This window comes from Onychostruthus taczanowskii, unplaced genomic scaffold (assembly GCF_017590055.1).
Source record: "Onychostruthus taczanowskii isolate IOZ18803 unplaced genomic scaffold, ASM1759005v1 scaffold28, whole genome shotgun sequence".
In the NCBI taxonomy this organism is placed as follows: Eukaryota; Metazoa; Chordata; class Aves; order Passeriformes; family Passeridae; genus Onychostruthus; species Onychostruthus taczanowskii.
Window position 1 is genome coordinate 5,991,783 of NW_024500128.1, and position 12,577 is coordinate 6,004,359.

At 35.2% G+C, this 12,577-nt stretch overlaps 1 protein-coding gene across 2 annotated transcripts in view; it reads left to right on the forward strand.

The window, feature by feature from the left end:
• LARS2 (leucyl-tRNA synthetase 2, mitochondrial) overlaps positions 1-12,577 on the forward strand; it is an 83,407-nt gene that overhangs the window by 35,758 nt on the left and 35,072 nt on the right. For both annotated transcript variants that reach the window (XM_041407889.1, XM_041407890.1), the window contains exons 8-11: positions 4,564-4,671; positions 6,224-6,383; positions 9,577-9,681; positions 12,371-12,486. In XM_041407889.1, coding sequence (XP_041263823.1) covers positions 4,564-4,671; positions 6,224-6,383; positions 9,577-9,681; positions 12,371-12,486 — 489 coding nt within the window. The remainder of the gene's footprint in view (positions 1-4,563; positions 4,672-6,223; positions 6,384-9,576; positions 9,682-12,370; positions 12,487-12,577) is intronic.

Genomic DNA, 12,577 nt, shown 5'->3' on the forward strand with positions numbered 1-12,577 from the left:
GTGTCTTCGTTAAAAAAAGAGTATACTTTTGACTATATAGCTTATATTTAGATTTTCCACTTTATTTCATTTACTGTCATAGAGGAGTTAAATTACTCTCACTAAGTATGAAATTAGTAGCAGGTATTGATCTAATAAAACTTTTAGTTGATGAAGTCAGAGACAGAATTTTTTAGGGGTTCAGCAGAATCTTTCTTTGAACTACAAGCAGGAGGACTTTTGGAGTTGAGATGCTCTTAGGAAATTGTAAAGCACTTATGTTCTTGGATTTTCTGGATCTTTTTTGCCTGAAAATTGCTTAACTGAAGATCTGTTTCTGTCATGATCCTCAGCAGACTAAACAACTAGAAATGTGAGATCAGTTTTTTACATACAACATGTTACTTCCAGTTTCAGGCCTGCTCATCATTGTCTTTGATGAATTTTCAGCAAACTCATCTTGATTTAGTTACTCTCTGATCATCTGAGGTAGTTGACTTTCATATTCTGGCTGTGCCAGAATTTTCTGCGTATTCTGAAAGAGTAAACAAGTCCATGAAACATTGGTTTATCCTCAGTCTCCAAATTTTTCAGGTGTAAGAGCCTTTAAATCATTCTCATCCCTGAACACAACTTTGATTTCGTTAGCTTTTCCCAAGTCTGTCTATCTTTAGATCTGAAAGACTGCCAAAATGTATTTATGCTATTCCTTGACTTATGTTTAATTAAGATGGGAGTAATTTCTCCTGTAATTAGATGTTTGCATTTAAAGTTTTCTTGTGTCTTCCCAAGTAATGAAAAATGAAAGCAGAAAGACTCTGCTACCTCATGTTTCCAAATTTCTCACTATTAAGTTATCATCAGAAATTTGAAAATTGATTTATTTGATGATCTTATCACTTTCTGTTCACTGGATTGAAATGCTGCTGTTCTTTGTCCCCTGCTGACTCCAACATGGTTTTACTTTTGTTTATTTGCCTGTGTGCTAGGAGTCTTCTTGGTGATTGTCTTCTCTGTGTTAACAAATTTGAGGCAGAAATAAAGAGAAGTTATATACGCATTTTCATACAATGATCAGCATTTTTTTAAATGGAAATTATCAGTAATTACAGAATCATAGAATGTTAAGGTGTTGGGATGAACCTTAAAGATCATCTAGTCCCAGTCCCCTTTGCCATGGGCAGGGACCCCTCCCACTAGACCCAGATGCTCAAGGCTTCATCCAACCTGGCCTTGAACACTGCTAGCGTTGGCAAATTGCAAAATAAAAATTGGAGCAGAATTCATGGGACTACTCTAATGACGCAGAAAATGTTCTACTGAGTGTGGCAATGATTTTTAAAAAAGAACATGGAAGCAAAATTCATGGGAGTTAATATTTAACTTTCGAAATAGTAACTTAAAATATTCAGGGATTTCTATGCTAGCATTGGTTAAGACCCAAATACTCTACACGTAATTTTTTTACTGTTAATAATAGTTTTTGCATATATTTATGGGCATGTATTTTGCAGGGTGTAGTGCAATTGGATTTGAAAATGAAAAGCTTTTTTAAAGGGTTTTCCTTAAGCTGTCATTTAAAAGGTCCTAGTTTGCACAGATGGATTTTGAATGTACAAGTGCATTCATGTAACAATTGATGTTTCTCTGCTTTTATACATTTTGAATGTGCAAGGGCATTCATGTAAGAATTGAATGTTTCTCTGCTTTCCTGCTAGTGAGTACCCTAGGTTAATTTACCATTCAGAAACACTAACATGCTAGCTGTGTGAATATTCTATGTTATTTGCCTTTTTAACACCAGGTAACTTGTTTGTTCATTTTCTGCTTCACCTGCTGTTCATAGCCTTGAGAAGAAATCTAAGAAGTTTGTTGAGTACAAAGAACTGAGAATCATAATTCCATTTTGAACGTTTTTGAAGTTTTTTTGTTTGCTTGGGTTTTTTGTTTTGTATCGCACTAAACTGTTTATGTATAAATTAAGTTATGGAGGGTTTATGTTTGCAAACCCTGCTAGGCTTCGTCATCATGCAGAGTGAGCTTAGTTATCTTCATTCACATGAAGTAAAGTTGGCTCTTCCTGTATTTAGTTGCATGAAGTAATTGCATTATCAAGAAAAGAACTGGGTTAAGTCAAACTGTAGACTGTAGCTTCTAATAAGGCAAATGAATTACAGTAAAATCATTATCACACTGGTATTGACAATCTTGGTGTGTGCATACTGCAGTGAAGAAAACATCTAGGAAGCTTTGCTGGCAAGCAGTTACAGACTGTACAGTTTCAGTAGAACACATGCACAATTAGCTGCTTCTGGCAGCAAAATGTGATATAGATTAGAATGGATCTCTAATATGAACAGCCAGTTCTGTGTGTACTGACACAATTTCATTCTTTTTTAAATGTATAAAGTTCTTACAAAGAATGTATCTAGGTATTGTGTGTATGTATAGAGATACACATAGATAGCATAGAGATATATTTTATATATCGCTAATTATTTCTTATTCTTTCATAATTATATAAGTACATAGATTCATCATGGTAGATAAAGCTTGGCTGTTTCTGGAATGGTGCAATTAATGAGAATATTCCAAACTTTGAATTCTCTGTGATAAAGCATGCTTGCAATTGTGAGTTAAAACTGATTATAGTGTAATAAAAATCTCTCCAAAAGCCTAGCGTTCTTTTATTTATAAATCAGTAAATTGGTTTGATTCTTAAAATTGTAGAAAGCACTAAAAATCCCAAATGGTGGTGTAATATTATGGCTTACAAAGGACATGGCTTTTGTTATATTCTGAATGACAGATATACAACAGAGCAGTAATGTAGAAAGTCATTCTTACAGTAACTTTTCACTTTGAAATTAGTTAAGTATGTCATTAAAACAGAACTTGAAATGCATTCTTGGAGAAGAATTAAGTGTGCATTCACTAATTATCCACCTACCTAGTGTTTCATTGGAACAGCACGTAGTAGCTGTCCATCCTTGCAGGTTGTTAGAAATTACTGAGATAATAAAGAGCTTGCACATTTGATGTTGAGAGTCACAGCTGAAGGAGAAATTATTCAACATGTTGCCTTATTCTTAGATTTTAACTGTAATTGTTCAGCATATTCACCATCTGTCCAAATGACTCATGCATCTGGCTGTACTTCTGCCAAAGTAAAGATTTTGGACAGTCACAGTATTCATAACAAAAATGTGAAGTGTTATGAAGTGAGAAATGAGATGAACTTTAAGTTATCTGTCTTCTTTACATTGTTATAGATGCCATTTATTAAAATCATGCTGTTCAAACTTTTTAGACCAATACTAGCTGACTTGGAATAGACTTTCATGCTTCCATTCCACACATCTGAAAGCACATAAATATATAGATTTATCTCTTGTTGAGTGCAAATATACATAGAAGTTACAAGTTGGTTGTTGGACATTATGGCTAGTAAAGGACTGAATTTCTTCATTGCTGCATAGTATAGAACCATTTAGGTTGGAAAAAACCTCTGAGATTCTCAAGTCCAGCCTTCAAGCCAGCACTGCCAAGTCCATCATTAAACCCTATCCCTAAGCATCATGTCTGTGGGTCTTGTAAATACCTCCAGAGATGATGACTCAAGCACTTCCCTGGGCAGTCTGTTCCAATGTTTGACAACACTTTCAATGGTGAATTTTTTTGTAGTATCCTCCCCTGGTGCAACTTCACACTATTTCCTCTGGTCCTGTCATTTGTTAACTGAGAGAAGAAACTGACCCCCATTTCAGTACAGTCTCCTTTTGCGCAGTTGTGGAGAGTGATAAGGTCCCCCCTGAGCCTCCTTTTATCCAGGCTAAACATCCCCAGGTGCATCAGCCACTCTTCGGAAGAGTGGCTCTAGACCCTTGACCCCTCTAGGCCCAGCTTCATTGCTGGTCACTTATAAGAATGATATTATTGTAGTATTATTTATAATTTTATTTTATACAAAGCTTTGTCATTATGATTAGTGCTGTTTTTGCAGGATGGTAGAACCTAAAGATCCCAATCAATTTTGCAGCCTGTAGTGCTTGGTAAAATACCAATATGAAATAGGAAAAAATAGATAGCTAGAAACTCTAATGCTATTTTAAGCCAGAGCTTGAAAATGTTAGGACATATTAACACCTTTTGTCTGACTGCAATCTCTGGGCTATTGTCTAAAACAGCTAATACAAATGTAGGCTTCATATCTGCAAGCACAACTGTTAAGTCTTGTTCAGCTCACTAGGTTGTCTACACTTCCCAGAAGTTACAACCACTGGGAATATTTTCTGTGTTTGTTTTCATCTAAGTTTTTTTCTTGCTGTATCTTAAGGTCTAGTCCATTCAAAAGAAAGGCCACTTTTAATAACAGGGTCTCTGTTAGCAGTGGCATACCTCTGGCTAGTACCATGTTAGTTCTATTCTCACAGAGATTATTTGAGGTAGCAGCAATATAAAACACCTCTTCCAATGTTTTTACCAGCGCCTTGCCATTTTGCTGTTAGTTATAATCAAACCCATAGTATTAATTCATATGCTTACAAAAGCTGAATGTCCTCATTCTTTCTTTTGTTGCTTAAGGCCATGTTTGATGCTTTATCTGATCTCCCTGAGTGGTATGGTATTAAAGAAATGCAAGCAAATTGGATAGGTGACTGCGTTGGGTGCTCTCTTGACTTCTTGCTAAAGGTAAGTCAGAAATTTCATTTGCTACTCTCTTTGTTGGGCTTACTGCAACCCCTGAAATGTGTGATGGGAATGGATTTTCAGATCTTAAAAGCTTGAAATCTCCTAAAAAAGATTATTATTATATTCATGCACAGACCAGCACAGATTCCTGAAGAACACTACTTGAGTGTTGAAGAGATACTCCCTCCTATCCTCCTTAGGAAAGGGTTTGCGTGTTCAAGTGGATGCAAATTGGCTGTGTATATTTATGCCAAAATACGTGCCAGCTAATAAGCTTCCCTGAAAGCCAGATTATTTGTGCCAAGTGCACTATCAAGTGGCACTGCACATGTCTGCACATGTCAGCTAGGGTCTAGTTGGGCTTTTGCTTTTCTCTGCATGGCACCTTCTCTGTCAGACCCAAGCTGTCCTCAGGCAAACTGCTTTCCTTACATATCTCCATTATTTCACTTACTGAATTCCCATAATTAAAAGAATGGAAACAGCACTATTAGGTAGTAATGGAGCTACAGAGAAGTCTAGATAGAAAGAAAGGAGAAGGAGAAATGGAAACCTGAAAAAAAAATTATCTACAGAAGGACTTCGGTTTTCCCCTTTTTTGTCAAGATATGAGCAAGGCTCCATGAAAATGATTGTGACGGAAGAGATTTTCAGAGATTGAAATTTCTGATCAGATTTCAGTCCTTGTACTTCAAAGTTTTATTGTGATTATTTACTCTGGTCTAACATTTTTAAAGTGACTTTTTATTTTAAAGTACTGAATTTTTCAGAACTTCAAATTGAGACAAATTAAACCTTTTAAATACCTCTGATTTACACCCTGCTAAAAGATGCAGTACTTCTATTTGTATTTGTATATATAACTTTGTATTAAAGTTGTTTTTATCAATTGTTTCTGAAAATTTCTATCAATACTTATTACAGAAAAATCTCCTTCCAAGACCCCCTTATACTCCACAGTTAGTTGATCTAAGATATAAACCTTGTTGATAGTTACAGGTGGAAATTCTTTAAAAGTCTTTGAAGTTTACTATTTACATTTTATGTCCAGTTGTTTGTTGTACCACCTTTTGTTATTTTATTTCTGTACATAATTTGCAGCATTCACTTCATCAGAGAAGTATGGTGTAAAGTCACATTGTAGCTGAGAAAATCCTAAATTATCTTCAGATTTCAGAGGCAGCATCTCCCTCCAGTTTCTTGGAAACAAGGCATGCATATTAAAAGTGCATAGAAGGATTCTGGGTGGCTTAGCCAGGGATTGAGTCTATCTCAGTGGCACAGTGCAATATTACATATGGGATTAGAATTATATTTTTATAGATATATTTGGATAAACTAAGGCAAAACTGTAAAGCAACTTTATCAAGGCCTAAAAGTGAGTTTGTCAAGGTTTGATTCTGGAAAATTTCTATAGTGGGATTGTGTCTGGTTTTGGTATTTGGATCTGTGTATTTCTGCAGGGTGATGTAGACTCGTTAGCTGTGTGAAAAGGAAGGGAAATCTATAACCACCGCACTGCCAGTGGGAATTCTTTTCTGCTTTTTTTCAGGTTAATGGCAAGGTAACAGAAGAGAAGCTAGCAGCTTACACCTATACACCTGAAGCCATTTATGGAACTTCCCATTTATATATCTTACCAACTCACAGACTGCTGCATGGGAATAGCAGTCTTAAGGAAGTCTTGCAGAGGGAGTTCATCCCAGGGAAAGGTGGTATTTTTCTCATACTGCAATTTGTTGTAGAAGAGCAACAATTATAAAGAATGATCTTTATAGAATGTGCATCAAGCTGAGCAGGAGCTGTTCCTGTTGAGAGCAAGCAGGCCTTTGATTCTTGCTATGTCACACAGTGTCACATCAGCCTGTCCTGGCTTCAGATGTGGCAAGAGCAGCTCTGCTAGAATTCCTTTTATAATAGTTGTTACACTTCATAGTATATAAAAGCAACGGAACAGAGTCTTATTTCCTCATCCACCAGAAATGAATAGCCCAAATTTGGCTGTGTCAGCCCATTGGAAAATCTCATGTCTGTATGGTAAGTTGTCATTCGCACAAAGACAGCAGAACTAATTCTTGCACCAGCAATGTTTTCTTCCTGTCATAAGGAATCTAAAAAGGTCAATATATCACTAATTTTTTACTTTATTTTAAAAAATTGTTTTTAAATAAAAACGAATTCTCTGGTTTTATCACTAATACATAGCAAAGTGGAAAACTGATAGATAGTAAAATAATACTCTACTATGCAGATCCTTTGTAAATACAAGACTCTAATGGAGTAAAATCAGAGTATCCCTATGGCAGTTCATGACTTGCACAGTCAACTGATAATGCTTTAATTGTTGTTAGCTGCTTTCCTGAAGTCTCCAACCACCAATTCTGCCTGTATTTAGCATCCATGGTCTAATTTTTTTTTTATTGTTTGGAAAACCTGGATATGACAAGAGTAAATATAATATGTTTTGTTTCTACTTCAGGCTGGTGTTCAATATTTTTTTCCCTTACTGGTAAAGATGGGGCTTCATTGTCTATATAACATCTGATTTCAACAGCATCTTGTGGAAAATTGTGTTATTATACAGAACCTGCTTTGTTAAATACTTCATTTCTACCTTTAAAAAGTTTGCTTGCTAGTAGAAAGAAACATGGAGCCTGATTGGGTTGAGTACATAAAGTCCTTGTCTAAGAGGTGAGAAAAGCTGGGAGAATTTTGGAGAACAAATTTGTAGTTCTTGCAGTTGAACCAAGTCAAAGCACTAACTGCACAAACACAGATTCATGCATGTGCCTGTACCTTTGTTGGATCTTGTGCCTTAAGCCAAACCAAAAATGTGCAAAATTTGCTTTTAGTAAGGACAATGGTATATTTTTATATTGTTTTTAAGTGGAAATACTTGCAAAAGGTTTTTTGTATGTCTGTTAACAATAAGCTTAAAGCTTTTAGCTGAGTTAAATTACGAAACTCTGAGCTGAAATGACGACAGCCAAAAGTACTCAAAAAAGAGGCACAATTGCACATAACTCTGCTATTGTATACTCCTGCTACTTGTGAACAGACATTCTTCAGTTGAAATTAGCTGAGATTGTAATTTGACATATAAAAGGCCAACAATGGCATTTAAATAAAAAGAAATTTTGGATGGCCTTGCATAGACCCTATTTTCACATTAAGCAAGACTTTTTTTAAAAAAATTCCTCACTATCACTGAAATTTTAATTTAATTAAATGTAATTGTTTTCTTTTCAATGGGCATAGTCCTGCAATTCTCTTTCTTCACTGTGTTCTCATTTCAATAAGTAGGAGGGTATGGTTTTATGTTTTCTAGGAGAGAAAAAGAGCAATTGTGTAGCAGAGTAACTGAAAGTTCTAAAACCTTTAGTCTTGAAGTACATGTCTGTATTTTAGGCTACTCTTATTTCAATAAATTGAACAACCAGTTGTCAAACATTCAATTTTTTTTTGCCTAGAAAAATGTATGTTAATTTAGAATCTGGTAAGTCTAATGGTGTGGACAGCAGGAGGTGCCTGAGATAAAGATTTGACCTTTACGTTGTTCATTATCTCATTACAATTCTCTGCATACATTGTCTTACACTTGTACCTGTACCACTCTCTCTTTTTGGTTCTGATGATAATGATGTGAGCAAATGGGCACAGGAAAGAGCACCTTCATAAACTGTAGATAATATTTTGGGTTCCAGCATAAAATGAAAATTATTGCTGGGTGGAAGAGAGAAGTTATTTTTAAAAGCAGTGTCCTGCCCACTCAGCTTCCTGCTCATGACGCTTTTTGGTTAGTTGCTTTTAAAAAATGAAATTGTCCCTTTTGTGCTTTTTTTAAACAGAGGAAAGCTGCATGTGGTGGTTGGAATGTGGAAATTTTCTTTATAATATGGATACCTCAGACATCTAAAATTTGGAAAAGTAGTAATCAGAAATAAATAAATGTATAATTTGTGTTAAGAAGCGTGATGACACACCTAATAAACAGCTCTGTTCTCAAAATTGCTGTTACTTTACTTCAAGCAGATTTTATGCATTGCAATGTAAGCCTTCATAGCCTCAGCTTAGCTATGAAGAAAGGTGAAAGGAAGCTCTTAGCAGCCCATATTTTAATGATTGTAATTAACATCAATTTAAAAGCACTGAAAAAGTTAGAAATAGGCCCAAATTGAGATCTGGGGTTCAAATCCTCAAAATTTAGAGTATTCAGATTTGGATTTCTTCTTGCTAAGCCACCCAGTCTGCACATGGTAAATCAATTTCAGTTTATTAGTTCTCTAATAAAACCCTTAATTCTCTCCTCTCCTATTTCCCCTTGCTTGGACATCGGGTTCCTCATCTGTAATTTGAATATGAATATTGATTTTAATATTAATATCCTGTTTGGATATCACTAGGTTACTTAGGTGGTTTTTAGCCCAAGTTAGAAAACAGATGTCACATGCTTCGTAGTTCTTCTGTAAGAAATTAAATCCTAAGGATATATGCTCCCCTGCAGTTTTATCTGATTTTGGTGGGATTTTGTAACATTGTGTGCATTGTATGCTAGTACATAATTCAAGGCTTAATAAAACCAGTTTGTACAACTTTGCAGCAGCCTGTATTTTGATCAATGACTCAATTTTTTGTTATAATCCAAATCTTACTCTGTTTTTATAAAGGTGCTTGTTATAAGTATGTTTTCTAATCATGGTAATTTATCAATATGACTTAGTGAGCCTTTTAATACATCTGAGCTTTTTCGAAATGTGAATAGGTTTGTCACTTTCTTCTTATTTAAAGAAAACTGTTATTTAAAATTCATGTAAGTTTAAGATAAACTGCATTGTAATGGTAAGTGATGTTCTTAGTATATCTTCTGTTATATTTTACTTACCATATCATTACATTTGTTTTCAGACTCACTTACTTCAGTGACAGCTGTGAATTTGCTTACCAATCAGGAGATTCCTGTAGTCATCTCAGCAAAAACCAGTTTTGATAATTATCTTGATACTAAAATAGGTATGTGACATTAGATATTTAAGTGGAATAGTATGGTTTTCAGTTGCTGTGTTGGAGCACAGGTACTGTTGTAGTAAATATTTGAACACAGAGGCTCTCTCTCCTGGATTTTGGATTTCTGTTCTCCATTAGGGAAGAAGGGAGGAAAAAGGAGGTATGTGGAATCTATGTGAGTGAAGAGATTTACAGGATGATAATTTTAAATGGAAACATTATAAAATTAGTGCATTTAATGAGTTAAGTTTGAGGATCTGTATATCTTAAGATAATTGGTTACCTACAACATATGTGTTTGGCTGTCTCTCACCATCCTTAATCAAAACAGAGCTGTACCATTTTTTGGCAAACACCCTAACTTTTCGTCTTTTTTGTGTGTCTTAAGTTTACATAAATTGCGTACATGCTTCTAGAGAAATGCTTCAGATGGTGAATGTACAAAACTTCAACTTTGACTTTTATCTAATAATATTTGCTTTGAGGCCAGTAAAATAGATCAGGATAGGTAATAATTGTTTTCAGGTAGTCTTGGACGGTTATCTTAGATCCTTTATCTCTCAAGGTAGCATTCCCATAATTTAAGACATGATTTAGAGTTGAGGATTCATTAGTGGAGGGGGAGGGTGTTGCTAGAGGATGCTGAATCACCTGCAGTGAGCTTCTGTTCCCAAAGTTGTCCTATGAATCTGCCTGTCTTACTCCTTTCCTGGACTTGGAGCCTGGTCCCAAAACTGGGCAGCTAAGTACATCCTCTTAGATGATATGATTCTCCTAATAAATCAAAGTAGAAATTGTACTAAGTTTTAAAAACCATATCCATTTTAATCTGCACCCACCCAGCTCTTTGTTTACTCTTGTGCTTTGCCATGGTCTCAGCTGCATTGAGAAGGCAGTGTTCAATGCCAGTCCTAATGGGAAATGGTTATGTCTTCTTCCCTTTTTCCAGTGCATTCCTTATCCCTTAATTCCTGTTGTTGTCTCCCTGATGCTGATACTTCTTTCCTGTCCTGGGGCTGCTGCTTTCACTGCTGCCAACATTGGTATTTTTGCACAACTGGACTGAATTAAACCACCTGGCTGTGCAAAAATGTCTTGGATGACCCTCGCAGGGCTGATGGAAATTACTCATTTGGGCTCTCTACCTTGTTTATAGCATCCCACATCTTACATTTTTGATTTGAATCTGGTTTTCACAAACTAAGTTTTTCCTCATATAGGAGAAGCCAAATGATTGAGATACCTAATCTTAATTTTCCATAAAATCTTCCAGTTTGCTGGCACATACTTTGGCCTTATGTCTGCTGGAAACAGCCCAGCTCTTCATGGGAAAGCTGTGGGTGCCAGCTGTTGAGCTTTGCCAGTGTACATTAATAGCATCATCTTTCCAAAAGGAAGCAGACCAGAAAGTGGGACCTGCTTTTTTCCATTTGCAGAGCATATTGTGAAGTCACCTGTTGCAGACTACAGGGCTCTCTGACAAATTAAGATACAAACATTGTTCTTGAAATGGCAAGAGTGTACATCTGCTGGGAAGATAATAGCAATTTTGTGTTTTTCTAGTTAAGGGGTTACTTGTCACAGGGGAGTTTCGTTTGATTTTCTTTAGTCATCTGCTTCCAAACTTCCACATATTGGCAGAGTTAAAGTATAGCTGGCATTTCACTGCCTGAACTAAGACAATTGTTAAGCTGGTTTAGTTAATAATCCCAATGTGTTCAACAAATATTTTGAGAACTTTTGTGTGTAGTTTTCACCAATTTAATGCTGGCATTGTCTTGTTAGAATAAGTTTCTTTGCCTTTTAAAGATGACAGTAATTGCAAGATGGTTCAAATTATTAATTAAATTATTGAAGGGGAAAATGTGCAAAAAGATGTATCTCTGTGTAAATAATAAATCTGTTAGTATCTTAATATTGTTTCAGAATACATGTGAGAATAAAGCAAGCTAAGAAATTTCTTAAGTCACTGTGAAACCCTCCAGAGCAGAATTAAAATGCATGGCTGTCCCAAATAATAAAATGCAGAGGGAAAGAGAGCTTTGGGAGCCTTAAATAGTGTGAGTTGTGTAACTCATCTGAATAGCTGTAGGAAGTGTTCTCACTAGTTATAGTCTGAATAGCAAACTGATGTTATTTTAATAGTTTCCCTGAGTTTATAAACAAATCATGTCTTTCATAGTAAGTTAAAGGGATAGTAATGTTTGAGACTGTTGCATTATGGTGAAACTAGATGACTTCTAATTCCAATAATATTCTATTATTTCATAATTCTATGAAATTAGAGATAAATTAATATTGAAACAGGAAGACTGTGTTCTTTGTTGAGCCTTTGATTATCATATTAGCAAATAGAATTAAAATTTGTATTGTTTAAATACATTATATTTAGATAATGTGGTTATATTGAAAATTCTGTAAAGCTATCCAAATTTTATAGCTTTATTTTTAGTTTTTTCAGAACCATAAAATTTTCAAACTTTTCTGAAAGAAGGACAGAACATTAATGAATGTTTGAATTGCAGAGGAACTGAGAAATTACTGAGTTGCGATTATTTCTGTTTAAATTTTACTGCTTAAAGAATACAAAAACATTTTTACTGTTCTTAAACCATTTTCTTTAACTCTTTTGGGAAAATGTAAGTCATTATAAAGAGAGTGCCACAGAAATGAAATGGTTTTTCATCCCTTCTAGGAATTCCTAGTACTAGTGCAGAAGATGCTGCAGTAGCTAAGAATCTGGGCATTTCTTTCACTGAAGTCATTGAGACATTGCCAGATGGTTCGGAGAAGGTCATTAATTCTGCAGAGGTGAGTATACAAGTATGGATTTCTTTCCAGCTTACAGTAACAATGCAAACTAAATCTGTTTTCTCAAGAATGCCAAATACTTTGTATGATT